At 47.8% G+C, this 14257-nt stretch overlaps 6 protein-coding genes across 6 annotated transcripts; 1 reads left to right on the top strand and 5 right to left on the bottom strand.

Moving 5' to 3' along the window:
• Positions 1–1114: 1114 nt before the first annotated feature.
• N7529_004306 (MDR family MFS transporter) lies at positions 1115–2792 on the bottom strand (the record flags this gene model as incomplete). Its single annotated transcript, XM_057239833.1, has 2 exons — positions 1115–2578; positions 2628–2792. 2 exons carry the CDS (start codon positions 2790–2792, stop codon positions 1115–1117), a joined length of 1629 nt encoding a protein of 542 aa, XP_057099128.1.
• A 2773-nt stretch (positions 2793–5565) lies between these two features.
• Positions 5566–7226, top strand: N7529_004307 (oleate hydratase; the record flags this gene model as incomplete). Its single annotated transcript, XM_057239834.1, has 2 exons — positions 5566–6119; positions 6185–7226. 2 exons carry the CDS (start codon positions 5566–5568, stop codon positions 7224–7226), a joined length of 1596 nt encoding a protein of 531 aa, XP_057099129.1.
• Positions 7227–7420: 194 nt separating this feature from the next.
• N7529_004308 (cellobiose dehydrogenase) lies at positions 7421–9125 on the bottom strand (the record flags this gene model as incomplete). The annotated part of the gene is made up of 2 exons (XM_057239835.1): positions 7421–7525; positions 7611–9125. The coding sequence occupies 2 exons, from the start codon at positions 9123–9125 to the stop codon at positions 7421–7423; spliced, it is 1620 nt and encodes a 539-aa protein (XP_057099130.1).
• Positions 9126–10035: 910 nt separating this feature from the next.
• N7529_004309 (Minor allergen Alt a 7) lies at positions 10036–10437 on the bottom strand (the record flags this gene model as incomplete). Its single annotated transcript, XM_057239836.1, has 2 exons — positions 10036–10267; positions 10319–10437. The coding sequence occupies 2 exons, from the start codon at positions 10435–10437 to the stop codon at positions 10036–10038; spliced, it is 351 nt and encodes a 116-aa protein (XP_057099131.1).
• Positions 10438–12116: 1679 nt separating this feature from the next.
• On the bottom strand, positions 12117–13530 carry N7529_004310 (MFS transporter; the record flags this gene model as incomplete). The annotated part of the gene is made up of 2 exons (XM_057239837.1): positions 12117–12809; positions 12892–13530. The coding sequence occupies 2 exons, from the start codon at positions 13528–13530 to the stop codon at positions 12117–12119; spliced, it is 1332 nt and encodes a 443-aa protein (XP_057099132.1).
• An 86-nt stretch (positions 13531–13616) lies between these two features.
• On the bottom strand, positions 13617–13946 carry N7529_004311 (uncharacterized protein; the record flags this gene model as incomplete). The annotated part of the gene is made up of 1 exon (XM_057239838.1): positions 13617–13946. The coding sequence occupies one exon, from the start codon at positions 13944–13946 to the stop codon at positions 13617–13619; it is 330 nt and encodes a 109-aa protein (XP_057099133.1).
• Positions 13947–14257: the final 311 nt, after the last annotated feature.

Here is a 14257-nt window from a genome sequence, read left to right on the forward strand (position 1 = left end):
CATGCGAACTGTGCCCTGAGCGTTGTGGCGGCTGCGCGCACATTTTTTTGGTTGGTGGTTTGACCTTCGACCAGCCGCGGCTCTTTGATGGCCGGCCTATTTGTGTCGGCTTGACAAAATAGCCAATTGAAAATACTCAAGGGGTCACTTCAGACCGTCTCTTCCACCTCTCTTCCACCTCTCTTCCACCTCTCTTCCACCTCTCTTCCATCTCTCTTCCACCTCTCTTCTAACCTCTCTTCTAACCTCTCTTCTAACCTCTCTTCTAACCTCTCTTCTAACCTCTCTTCTAACCTCTCTTCTAACCTCTCTTCTAACCTCTCTTCTAACCTCTCTTCCACTCCTCTTCCAACTCTTCCATAACTTCTACTATTCCTCGATATAGAGAGAAAGCGGCATTCTACACTGCAAGAGTCATACAGTGTAATAGACGCTTTAGAACGGCTTGTTAACAAGGCCAAGAGTCTATCTCTACGAAAATACTGTATCAAGAGTGAGAAAAAAGCGTCGGGGCTGCTCTTTCGATTTTGCAAACAGAAACCAACAGCTGGAAACGCCAAAGATATCAGCTATTTCTACGCAGTTTGCTGAAAGACTGCGGTGCTCATGCAGTTCTCTTGTGTGCAGTTGCCCTGGGGTAAGTCATTGTCGCTAATATGAATCAGCAAAACCGGGATCGACTTGGAGACATGTTTAAGACTGATTCGCGGCTTTCCGGGTCTACTTTACGAGAGCTTGCTACTATAAAGTTCAATTTACCAGAAACTGTATAGGGTGTGTGCACTGTGAGTCTCGGTTCAAATCAAATATCACGCTGATTTATGCAAGTTCTAGCTCAGAGATTATCTAGCAGGCGGGGGTTCTAATAGAGGGGAATTTAAGTGGTGACACAATGTTTGATACGCACGGACAAGCAGCCATCTTGTCGTAGCCTTAGGCAAGTGAATTGATCATTGGAAGACGTGAGTAACAGAGGACCTAGTCATTAAGGCATGGTGTCTTAAGTCTAACGTCATTAGCCGCGCTAAGGCGCGACCTCTCGACTTGAGTCAAGATATACAACCAAATGCTTGGACCCTTTCCCCACCATAATTGAACAGCAAAATCTAACTAGTCAAGCAGAGCAGGATGTCTTATCGCTCTCGTCCTTCTCGCCTTTCTTTATGGTGTTCCATTCCATGGTCAACGCCGGAACAATCAACGAACAAGAAACAGCAACGGCGACGACAAACGACCTACGAAGTCCATCGTTATAAGTAACCAGAACTTCTCTCAACTTGTTTGCCGGAACAGCATCGGAAAGACCCGTTGATCCAGCAGCCAGAACATCAGCCACATCAATGCCAGAGATAAGAGGCAGATTGGCGTCAAGGTAATTCTGAAACAGCGCCTGAGCAACAGCAATGAAAACAGCCCCACCAAGCGATTGAGCAAAGAACATAAGCGATACACCAATGGCAACCTCCTCAGTAGGGAGAATAGTTTGTGCTGCCAGCGACGCCTGCTGCATTCCAGTGCCAATACCCAAACCAAATAACACCTGGTACCCGATCCAGGCGGAGTGGTTGGTTTCCAGAGTGAAAGTGGTCATCAATCCCGCGCCTGTCGACATGAGAAAAGCTGCGACAAACATCCACGGGTTGTAGTATCCTGTTCTTGTGATGATAGCACCAGAGACGATAGTTCCAACAACAAGCGAAAGAACTAGCGGGATCGTGTCGATGCCCGATTTCACCGCCGATGTCCCGCGTACGCCCTGGAACCACAATGGAAGTGTATACAGCATGGAGATCATTCCGCCTCCGATACACATTGCGAATACGACTCCGCTCATAATGCTACGCTGATTGAAGATGTGAGGTGGAACGGTTGCGTCTTTCTTCAGCCATGCTTGCACGGCAATAAATGCGGCCATTAAAACGGTAGCGATAACGAATAGTGCAATGATGCGGCCGTTCTTCCAGGGGTAGATCGTACCGCCCCATTGCAGTGCGAGCAGGAAGGTGATGACAGAAGGCAGAAACAAAATGGTGCCGAGTGGGTCTAAACGTAGGATCTGCTGCTGCCAGGTCCCTGGTTTTGGTGTGTGGGGGATCGACAGGAAAAAGGACAGGACAACCAGGGTAAATCCCCCGATTGGAAGATTGATAAAGAAGCACCAGCGCCAGCTCACGTTGTCTGTGAATGCTCCACCGAGGAGAGGTCCGATGATAGACGAGAACCCAAATATGGAGCCCATGAGACCGACGTAGATGGGTCGTTTCGCTAGTGGCACAATTTGTGCAATGATGATCGTAGTGCCCGAGAAGATACCTGCTGAGCCAATTCCTGCGATGGCACGTCCGACAATGAAGGCTTGGGAATTCGGGGCACCGCCGCAAAGAGCGGATCCGACTTCGAATATGGTGATTGCGATGAGGAATATTGTCTTTGTTGAGTAGAAGGTGTAGATTTTGCCCCAGGATAACTGGGTCGCACAACTTGTCAGGAGATATGCACTGGCATACCAACTTATATCTCCTAGCGCTTTGAATTGATCCGCTATTTTGGGAACTGCAGTAGCGATGATAGTGCGATCCTATAGACAAAGTTACTAAAGTTCAGCAGTGGGGACATGAGGTGCATACCAACGCGACGAGAAACATAGCAAGTAAAATTGAAGCTATGATAGTGACCAGTCGGATACCTGTTGGAAACTGGCTCTCATCTTTGCTATCCGAGCGATTCTCGTTGAAAGTACAGTCCTGGTCGGGTTGCATGTTGGTATGCTTCTCTTTGATCGAATTAGTCATTTGGATGGAAGTTCGCTGCGTCATTACATATAATGAATAATTTGATCAGTGGACAAAACAGAGGGGCCCTTGAATTTTATGATTCAATTTTATAGGTCGGTGGTCGATGATCTCGGAGGGAGATGGTCGGGGGAAGTGATGCTCGGCGCCGAGGAGATCAGCTATACACCATTTCGGGACCGAGTGATGCGCCGGCCAACGCTGACCGGTTCTAGGCTGCGAGGTTGCATGTATATAGGTCGTTGCATATTGAATTTTATTTTTGAAGATACAAGTAACGCTTGAAATATAGCTCTATGAAAGATGTAGAGACTTAGTCTATTACGTTGTTACAATCACCTGCTTAAGGTTTCGGATTCGAGGGTGTGGATGTTATGTGAGTTTTCATTAAAGGATTTATACACTCTAATAATCCACAATCTTGAATGATGAAATTAAAATGAGTGAATAGATCAAATTTAAGGAGTGCAAATATACAACAACGCTCGTGGACCCTAGGATGTTGGATCATTGGCCAACTGTGAGAGACCAAAAATTCCCGAAATTGAAATCATTTAGTCTAAGCCAATAAGTCAGCAGAAAATATGTTGAATATGTCCCAACGAAGGCAACAGATTCGATAGAGAAACCAAAAGTCACTGCATATACTAGTAATCGATAATTGCCCAGCGCGGAGATCTGGCCGGATCTTTTGCGACAGGAAGCCCAGGTACTAAGAGGCTTGGTCGTTCTCTTCCATGAACCTTTATATGGCTTAAGATTTTGGATTTCCTAGGTCGAAGCTCTCTGTTGGCGTGCGGTGCACGATGATAACGAATCGCGGCTTGACCAGCTTTGTATTGTTTCTTGGCTCATTCGGCCATTTACTGTTGTCGCGGGCTGCTTCGGCCGACCCTAGGTCTTTGAAGCGAACTAAGTATCCCGTCTTAGTGGTACCGATGTCGCCCACTTACGCACCTTGAATAGAGGATGCGCCTAATAGCGCTGTACGGATATGGGTGTTAGCAGAGTCGGTAGAGAGGCATCGCCCGAAAGTATTCCCTTCGACATTCTTATTGTCTCTCGGGTCCACCAATAATCTTTGTGTGCTAGTGCAGACGCAGTTCCGGTTCTTCTCGGGTCGTTGGAGGCTTGGTTGCGGGTCACTAGTACCGCTAGCTGCTATCGCTGCCTATGTCCTAAGCGGGGTTGGCTATAGGCTGGCTTCGATATATGCTCTTAGGGCCCTGACATCTTCAAAAAGCCTATCATTCTGTTCTAGGAGGACGTTCTGGTCGTGCCTGACCTCCTCTAGGTCGGCCTTAGTGGATTCGATGAGCATGGGTGGCGATGGATGATATCTTTAAGGTTGTCAATGAGCTTCCACACCTCTCCGGTGGTAATCCGGCCTGTGCCCTCGGTGGGTGTTTAAGCTTCGCCATTTCTCGTTCTTTTCCCTATGATTTGGCCTGCGTCGATTGATAATCCGAGGTTGAAAGTCTTCAACTGAGAAGCTGGCGTGGGTTCCTTGGGTGTTTGTGGGAGGGGACTCGGGCGTTTCCGCGGGTGGGTCCGCCATCGGTCCGGGCTAGCTCACACTCGTTACACAACCACAACAATTTTATAGGAAGTTGATATCAATCACAACGTCCGGACAGTCCTTTTGGTACGCGATCTTGTTCTCGGTTGTTTTCCCATTTTCCGTTTGATACAGGATAAATTCTTCAACTATTTCGGCTCACATACTACAGGGCGGATCGAAATCAGTTCCACTGTTTTGTTCTCTTTGATTGTTTCTTGAAATGGATTTTATTGACGCCAGGTCTAATGTACTAACAAAAAGAGTGCCGATACTGAGGCCTACAAAATGTTCGAGACCATACTTGAGAAGCATGTCCAACGCCCTTCCTCAAGTTGCTACAAACGGCCCCGAACTCAATCATTCACTGCGATCCTTGTCATTGCCTGTGCATGAAGATACCCCGGGGCAAAACTTAATGGTGCGTCATAGAGCTGCCCCAAGTATATAAAATTATATATAATGTCAAAATATATATCTTTGAGCCCCTGTGTATTGGCAAGAAAAAAGAGAGGAAATGTTTGTGAAAATCTAGCAATAATAGCGTTAGCTGGGGCAAACATCCCAATAAGAAAATGAACCCATAGACTAGAGCAAATCTCTAGCAAAGTCCTGCATAAAAAGGTAGCAAAACAGCAGGGTATCTATATGATGTCATGATGTCATGGTTGATGCTATTTTCTCCAGGGTTGCATTCTCGTGGACCTCCAGCATGTGTCACGCGGATATCAGTTAGCGTTTTGCTGACACATTTAGCTTTGAATCTAGGCTTAGAGACGTGTTTATAAATTTTATAAGGGCGCAAGTGACCCGTTGCTGTTTGCGGAAGCCGTGATGTAAGTGAAACGAGTTCATGGTCGCGTTGGAAATTCTTGATACCCCTCGCAAACCGACGTGTAGCCTACCTCCGTGTTGAGCTTTAATACCAAAGGAAAACATATGTGTTTATGTTCAGTTTTCGACAGTCCGACCGACGTTCATGCTGACAATTGTCTCGAGCGCTCTACATGTCCACGCTCCGCCTCCGCACATTCGCGCTTCACACGATCCAGGGTTGCTGCTATTGCCTGACATCACTCTCCCCGCTGCAACATTAGGCTGGATGAGCCTTGAATAAACGTTTTTCTCCATTTATGATGATTTCCGATCATGCAGAGGTGCTTTAAATCATAAAACCTTGTTCATTACTGAAAATCAGTTTTCCAGACTTCCAAAATGGCGTCCCGGATGAACAGTCTGCAAATTGAACCTACCTTTACAGATGATATCGAGATCTGGATTCTTGGGAGCGGCATCGCCTCGCTCACATCAGCAGTACACTTAATCCAGGAAGCTAAAATCGCTCCACAACGAATCCACATCATTGAGAAGCTAGAAAAAGCTGGCGGAGGATCCGCCAGCACGGGAGATCCAGTAAATGGATACGACTATCGCGCCGGCGCAATGCCGGCATTCAATAACATTTACATGGAGAAGCTTCTATCCATGGTGCCTTCGAGTTCAAACCCGAAGAAGACCACGTTGGACGACATTTGCGAGTTTAGCCGCTCAAAAACACCCCATAAAGGCCCGAACACCCGAATTCTCTCACGAAAGTCCTCCGGACTGGCAAGGACTGGCCCGAATAAACTGGGAGTAGCATTGAGAGACCGCATAGCTTTGTATATGCTGTCTTCAAAGACGGAACAGGCTCTAGGACGATCTCGTATCCAGGATCACTTTCACTCGAGCTTTTTTCAAAGCAATTATTGGTTGGTACTGGCTACCACGTATGTATTTGTGCAGATGCAGTTACCATTGGGAACTATGCTGACTGATATATCTCGATAAATAGTTTCGGCATCGAACCAAGCCATAGCGCCGCCGAATTCCGTCGATATGTACATTGGTTCAAAATCGGCAAACACGAATTGAACCATCTACGTCCGCTCGATAACGGGCAGTATAACCGCCACGAGTCCATCATAGTACCGATCGCTTGGTTTCTTCAGTCTAGCGGAGTAGACTTCCGCTTCGGAACCACTGTTACGGATATCATCCTTGAACCCGGAACTAATCGGCGTGTTACCTCTATCCGTGCGATCAAAGGCAATAACCCGGAGATGAGCATTGACGTCGGGACCAGAGATGTCGTGATTGTATCCTTAGGCTCAGTGATATCTGGCGCAACAAGCGGAACAAATACCGAGCCACCCTACATCGAGATTAGCTGTCCCGAGAAAGACCTGGATGAAAACTGGCTGTTGTGGCTAGAATTATCGACAAAAGACACAAAGTTCGGTAACGCGTACAATTTCTGCACGCGGATGGGCGAGTCCAGACAGGAGTCATTCACTGTGACGCTCAAGAGCCCAGAGTTCTTCAGCCGCTTCACCGAGTTGACTGGCGACCCACCGGGGTCCGGGGTATTCGTCACCCTTAAAGATAGCACTTGGCTGCTCAGTCTCAAGATCCCGGACCAACCTATGTTTCCTGACCAGCCGGCAGACGTTCAGGTGTTCTGGGGTTATGCAGTGTTCCCGGAACGAAAAGGAAATTTTATCCAAAAACCCATGCTCGAGTGCTCGGGTAAGGAAATCATGACGGAGATTTTGTACAATTTGCAATTCCCGCTGGAACCAATTCTCAACGAATCAATCACTATTCCTTGTGTGGTGCCGCGTATGGCGGCACCATTTTTGCCAAGGGAACACGGTGATCGGCCACCGGTTATTCCTGAAGGAGTGACGAATATGGCGCTCATTGGGCAATTTGTGGACATTCCAGATGAAATTGTTGGGACCATGGATTATTATGTGAGAGGAGCGCAGATAGCGGTGCGCCAGTTGATGGGGTTAGATCGAGATGCGACGCTGATGGATGACTTTTGTAACTAATACCCTCAGGTTGCCGTAGGCCTCGTGGTGTGAATTTACTAGGCAAAATGGATACGTGGTTTGAACAAGTTCTTCTAGCCACAAGCCACGGATGGCGAATTGTGGTAAGACATTTCTAACAATACAAACACAGTTGTCTGTCACATCATTTTTTCGGCAGTGATGGTCCTCTCCCAGAAAGAATCAGTGCTCATTTATAGCGCAAGGATTTTAGCGACTGCAGCCTCGGCAACGACCATGATAGTGGCCTGGATGTTGCCGGAGGGGAGGTCAGGGTGAATACTTCCGTCAACAATAAACTATAGTTATGACTTGTCAGCAAGTGAAATACCTAGAGCAGGTGCTAGAAGAAAAGATAGGATACATGGGCAGCCAAATACATACCAGGTTGTTCGTGCCATAGACCTTGGCGTCAAGGTCAACAACGGATGAACCACCGATCTTGCGTCCGTCATCTGTACCAATCTTGGCAGTAGTTGTCCAGTGAACGCCTTGGGTGTAGTTCTCGATGATTGAAGAAGCATTTGTGTAGGTCTCTAATTCCCATCCAGCAGCATTGACATCGTCGATCAAGGATTGAACAAAGTTCTCCGCCGCTGCCTGGTCGCCCATGGTGTTGAGGTACGGGGTCTTGAGAAAAATTGTATTACCATCGACATCAAGACCGAGTACGCCGGAGGAGGTAGCGCCGTGGGTCATGTAAGCGGTAATGGAGACTGTCCCCTCGGCAGATGGAGCACAGGATCCCTGGTAGTAACGAGTTTGGCCATCCACATTGTTGGAAGTGAAGAAAATCATGCGGTGCTTGCCCTGGGCTAACAGACCATCTCCCTCGCCGTAGAGCGAGATATCAGAGGTATCCGAGCCATTGACAATTGCAGCGTAGTCAGGGACGTTGAATGAGCCATTGGTCTTCACAACGAAGGGGAAAATAGGGTGATCCTTCAAGCCGTCGCCGACAGGGAGGTCGATCCATTCCTGTTCGTCTGGGAGACTGATTCCACTCTGCTGGGCAACCTCAATCTGAGCCTTGCGGCCAATGCCGGAATTCCAGAGAACACGAGGGGTTGACAAAGCTCCTGCAGAGAGAATGACACGACCATGAGGAGGCAAAGTGATGATTTCTGTCTCGTTCGACGCCAGTTCCACTTCGACACCTGTAACTTGGCCACCAGATCTCATAAGGCGGATAACCTTAGTGCCCATGCTGAGCTGGAAGTTGTCATGTTGCTCGGCGAGAGGAAGGTAGGTTCGTACTGGACCGGCACGCTTCTGGTTTTGAATATTCCATGTAGGATGGCTGTATACCTGGTGCTTCTCATTGGCCTGCTTCGACATATCAATTGAAGTCCAGCCAAGGTTGCTGAAGAAACCCTTGAGAGTGGTGTACAGATTTTGGTCGTAGAGTTTGCCATCCTGCGAAGGCAACGATGAACCAGGGTTCCGCTCATACAAACGACCTGCAGCTGACTTCATATCAGCCCACTTCCATCCTTGGGGCCACTTGTCATTGAAATCGCGTTCAGGAGGGTGCACGAAGACCATATAGTTCACCGTTACACCGCCACCCAGAACACACGCAGCTTCACCAGCAGTATCCTTGCAGATATACTGGTCCCACTCAGGGAGACTACCGATATCTCCGGAGAGGCCAGGGACATCGATCCCAGTGAGAGTGTTGTTCCATACTAGAGTTTCGTTGGACCCCGTAGAGACAGTCGGACCATAACCGCGCTCTAGAAGAAGAACGCGTTTGCCGGCCTCAGCGATGCGCTCGGCTGTGATGATACCAGAAGGACCGCCTCCAACGATGATGTAGTCGTATGTGCTGTTTTGGAAAGATGAGGCTGAGACGGTGCCAACGGCGGTGGCCGCCGTTGCAAGTCGGAAGAATCTCATCGTGCCGGCGAGGAATCAGGAACAGAAGAAAACACGCGGGTGAAATGCGAGAACAATTTAGTGTCACCATCTTGGGTGCGCGAATTCCTATCCTTTATATAAGACTCACTTTGAAGCGGCAATATGAATATGTGGGCCTCCATCCGCCGTCGGGTTTCTAGAATTTCTCTCAATGTGGTGTGGATATGGACTCCTCTGGTGGGACACACACTATCTTCTTCTATATACGCTCACTTACTACAGACCGAGTCCTAAGCCATGTAACACGAGGGTGCAACATGACCAGTGTTTCGGCCACTACTGCGATGAGCACACCTGCGCTGGGATCGATGTAGTCTGATCGTCTATCACAACGATCGTCCTCCTAGTGATGGCACATATCGCAAAAATTTGTGTTCCGTACACGCGGGTTGCTCCACTCATATCGGCTTTTTCATGTTACAAATCTTTAGTCAGGCTTTTAAATCCCGCGATGCAATTGTCTATATGGTAAATTATTGATGTATTGGTCAACTAGAACTTCGGCTGACAAGAACATTAGTCACCACAGGAAAAATCCGGGAATAGCAGTAAGCGACAGTATGCTCGGCAGGAGTCTTCCGGACCCAACCTTCCGGACCCAGGTTGGGTCAAGCAATTCACTGGCCAAGCCCTATTGCTCCTTTTTCCTGGGTTTGACCAGGTCGGCTATTCTATTTGTTCTACGCTGCAGGTCTGGACAATTTATTCTTATTCTTGTTCCCAGTTTCATCTGGTCGCTACAAAGTACGACTCGGAATTAATACGTCGCTAACACGTCCTCATGCGAAGCTAACCCTGACCAGGTGCTCACGGAACGCCTTTCCCTGCGCTTGGGCAATCTCAAGCTCGAGAGTGGGCTGGCGGTATTCGTCGGCACTCTTAGAAGATATTAGCGCCCATGTTGAAAGCAAATGGGAGATCGAAGACTTGCAGCAAATGTACCAGCGCCCCAAACACTGCCACCGTGAATCTCGTCCATATTGGCTAGTTGGGCATAGACGATCTTGTTGCCGAGAGGCATGTAGATGAAGCCGTGATGGGCAAGCGTGGACATGGAAGCGATAGCAGTGGACTCCTTACCACCACCCAAGGTACCAGACGAGACGAAGAGACCAGCATACCTGCCCCAAAAGCCTCCACTGACCCACTAGTTGCCAGCATGGTCCCAGAACACCTTCCACTGCGCAAGGAAATTTCCGTAACGTGTAGGGAACCCGAAGAGAACGGCATCGTACTTTGTGAGGGTATCGGGGGTCAACACTGGATAGTTAGACTTTGCGGGTGCATGCATCTTGCTCGGGACTTCTTTGAATAGTGTCTCGGCAAATCTAAATGTGATTGCCAGCTGAGCCCACTAAAATAGAGCAATGGACTGCAACATTCTGGTAAATGTCGACCTTACTACCGGCAGCCTCGATGCCCTGCCTTCAGCCTCGGCTAACTTGAGGATATGGCCATGCATAGAGTAATAACACGTTAGCTCTTGAGAAAATCATAGACAAATGAGGAAAGCCTACAAAAACGATAGCGGTCTAAGGAGGCATGATAGTATTTGCGCAGCAAGATAAGGAAAAAAGGAGAAGGTGTAAGTTTTTTTCTTTAAGGAAAGAGTGTATAGTCTTACTCTAAGAGTCTATACGCTGAAAACCTTCATGTATAGTGTAGTAAGGAGCTACTAGATTACTTCTATTTGCAGTAAATTAGTCAGATACACACCTTATAGTAACGAATATATTATATTAGCTATTTTATTCTAACTAGTAGAATACTTTAAGAATTCAACAGCCGATAAGACGCTTCTATCTAAGAAGATCCGTTGATTAAGTCAAAATGTATTTGCCTAACTTAAATGGTTTATATTCATCGATAAATCATTGCTTGATCATGGTTTTGAAATAACCACTTATCATCCTCGTAGGCAGTTTGCTTACATCTTGTTTGTAGCTTGGTCTTGAAAGTCTCTTTGATAAATCTGCTCTTGCTGGGTATTTTGAAAGGCACCTTGTAACGCGATAGTCATGATGTCATTTGCATCCTCATCAGTATGGCTCGAGACCTGGACCGTTTAGCTATGTTATAATTCCGTACTTCCGGTAGGTTGAACAAAGAGTGTATAATCGTGGATTTCAACTTTGCAAGTAGTGATCTCCGAGTGGGAGGTTGAGCTAGGCTGGGGTTATTCACAGTCGGAGCCATTCATATCAAAATCCGGATCGCCGTAAATCCGAGGGGCGATGAATTTGTAAAGTGGGACTTATTTCTGCTCCTCGCGTCATGTAGCCAATCTATTGCTTCACACATAATTAATAAAGAGCTCTATATCACAATCTTGCGTCCATTCGACCTACATATGTGAATGGCGTGATGACTAGCATATCACCCTGCGTTTTCACAGAAACGAATAATTCTGTCGCGGTACTTCGCTTACTGAAGGATGGCGTGGCAGATATCTTTTCAATGAATATGAACTATGGATCCCCCTCTACACATTCCGTATGTTGGAGCTTCAGGTGTCTTCTCAGTGGGGATAGTCTACGTGCACGATAGTAGATAGTAGATATCTTTCTCCATCTCTCTACTCTCTCCTCTCCCGTCTCTCGTCCGTCCGCAATTACATATTCATTCTTCATATCTCATTGCCCATCATACAGTCTCGATGACTATATTAGCCGGCAGTCCTTCAATGGGCGACGAGGAGTATCTCTGTATGCTATTGCCAAGAGAGCTTCTGATCCGGATATGTATCTATATATAGGGCGAGGATCATTAAATCCTCCCTGAAAAGCATAGCATTGAGACTCGTCATCTGTCCCAAATTCAAATTATCACTATTTGTTCCTTTTTCGTGATCCATTTTGCAACGACATCTTCAATGCGTATGAATAGACACGTATACCTCGCAAAAATATTTCTTATGTACCTTGACCTGCTTCTACCATATTTCGGGAAAAGTCCAGGTTATACTCAATTTTAAATATCATGCCTTGCAAATTTACTCGCCAGCCGCAGCCTTCTCCCAAAGCCCAACAAAACAAAGGGATACGGCACAAACAGCACTGACAAGCAGCCCAGTAATGTACACGCCCACCCCACCCCAAGATTATGAAACATCGCGGTCGCGAACACCGGGAATGCGGCCCCAAAGCTCGAGCGCATGAAGTCATTGCCCGCGAGCACGGACGCCGCATACTTCGGATAGGCGTGCGCCTCGTAGGTGAAGATGCTATTGAAGATCAGACACCCGCCCACCGAGAACATCGCCGACGCGATGATGGGGACGATCCAGTGCACGGATTTGAAGTTGCCGGTCCAGCCGAACCAGAACAGTGAGACAGCGAGACAGATAGAGCCCACGCAGGCGGGAGGTAGCTGGCTTTCTGGCGCGATGTTGCCTTCCGTATCAAATTTCCGAGACTGGTAGCGGTACTTCCAGAAGAAGTAGCCCGGAATCGCGAGGACGATGGTTCCGACAAGAATGCCAAGGAAGGCCAGACCATTTTGGCCGGAGTTGAAGCCGTGGATTTCTTCGAAGATGATAGGAAAGGCCTCGAACCAAATATAGAGGATACCATATATTAGGGAGATGTAGAGGTTGAGGAGGAAGACGATCGGCTCGAGGAAGCAGAGTTGAAAGGGGCGGACGAGGGCTTCGAATATTAGATCCTGTCCCAAAGATTACATGTTAGGTTCTTGTGTTTTGCGTTGATATTATATAGTTCTGTGATGACTCTCGCCGAGAACGTACCTTTTTGGTCATACTCTGAAGCTCAAGCTCGGATTCCGATACGCAGTTTGGATCACCTGTGATTTCCCTCACCCGTCCTGCGCGCCGACTTAGAATATTCGGCGCATAGGTCTCGGGCAAGAAGAATAACAGCAGAATAAGCGTGAAACCCGAGATCCACATTAACTGCCAGATGGTCCAGGTCCATCCCTTAGCGGCAGCGGCAAACCCTCCCACCAAAGGTCCCAAGACCGGCGCTGAGATCGCGAAGCACCCCCACACAGCAATCATATAGTCACGTGCCCGCGGGCTCCAGATGTCGCCCATTGACGCGCCACCGGTGGCCAGAGCTGGGGAACCGAAGAAGCCAGTCAAGAATCGGAATGCGAGAAACATTCCCAGGTTGCTGGCGTAGATGACACCGAAGTTGAAGAATACGAAAACGACCAAGCTCAGGACATAGGTTGGACTGCGTCCGATTGCGGGAAGCTCGGAGAGTGGTGACAGGATCATGGGCCCAACGCCATATCCCAGGACGAACAGTGTTAGGCCGAGTGTAGCAGAGACGTTACTTATACCAAAATGTTGTGCTGCGTCCGGAATGCCGGGTGAATAGATCGCGGACCCGATGTAAATGGCGAAAGTCAGTAACCAGATCATGGAGCTGACCAGTAGCTTCTTAGTGAGACTCCAATTCTGAGGATTCTATAGCGTTTTAGTAATTAGCAAAACTCATTGACCGTTTTTTAGGGAAGGAATACCTCGGTGTCATTTGGTCCCCAAGAGATTACGATAGGGCTACTTCGATTCTGAGCTGACAATGCGGAGGCCGTGGTGGAAGTTCTTCGCCCTACACGAGAGGCTTGCGACATGACTGAATATAGTCCGTAGGCTTCAAGGTCTTCTTCATAGCTATCAGGTTCAGATAACCCTGTTTCCTCGGGTTTCATCTCCGGTGCTTTGACGTATGCGTTCCATATTGAGGGATTTTGTTCTTCTGGGAAGCGTAAGAGACGTCTGCCGCTGAAAAATCGGACCAGCTTCCCAAAGCCTGTGTCGCGAATTGTCTCAATCATCGTAAATACTCTTTGTACAGATTGTGATGATTTGATGACAGCTTTTCTGTCTTATAAAGTCCATGTTCAGAGCTCTCAGTGAGGGATTAGGTTAGGTTTCAAGAACCGATCCCGTTTATCCGGGAGCAACCCACACGGAGTTATAAGACACGCCCCCAGACCTCGCATGAGTGGCTGCATTCGTCAACTTAGCATTCATGACATCAAAGAAAAAGATCGATGATACTATTTCCGGGTCACGGGCTATAATAATCCCGTGGCGTACCCACACCGCTTCGGGGATTGGTCCCCAGTTCCCAATGTAAATCTTT

This window comes from Penicillium soppii, assembly GCF_028829465.1.
Source record: "Penicillium soppii strain IBT 18220 chromosome Unknown utg000004l, whole genome shotgun sequence".
Taxonomy (NCBI): Eukaryota; Fungi; Ascomycota; class Eurotiomycetes; order Eurotiales; family Aspergillaceae; genus Penicillium; species Penicillium soppii.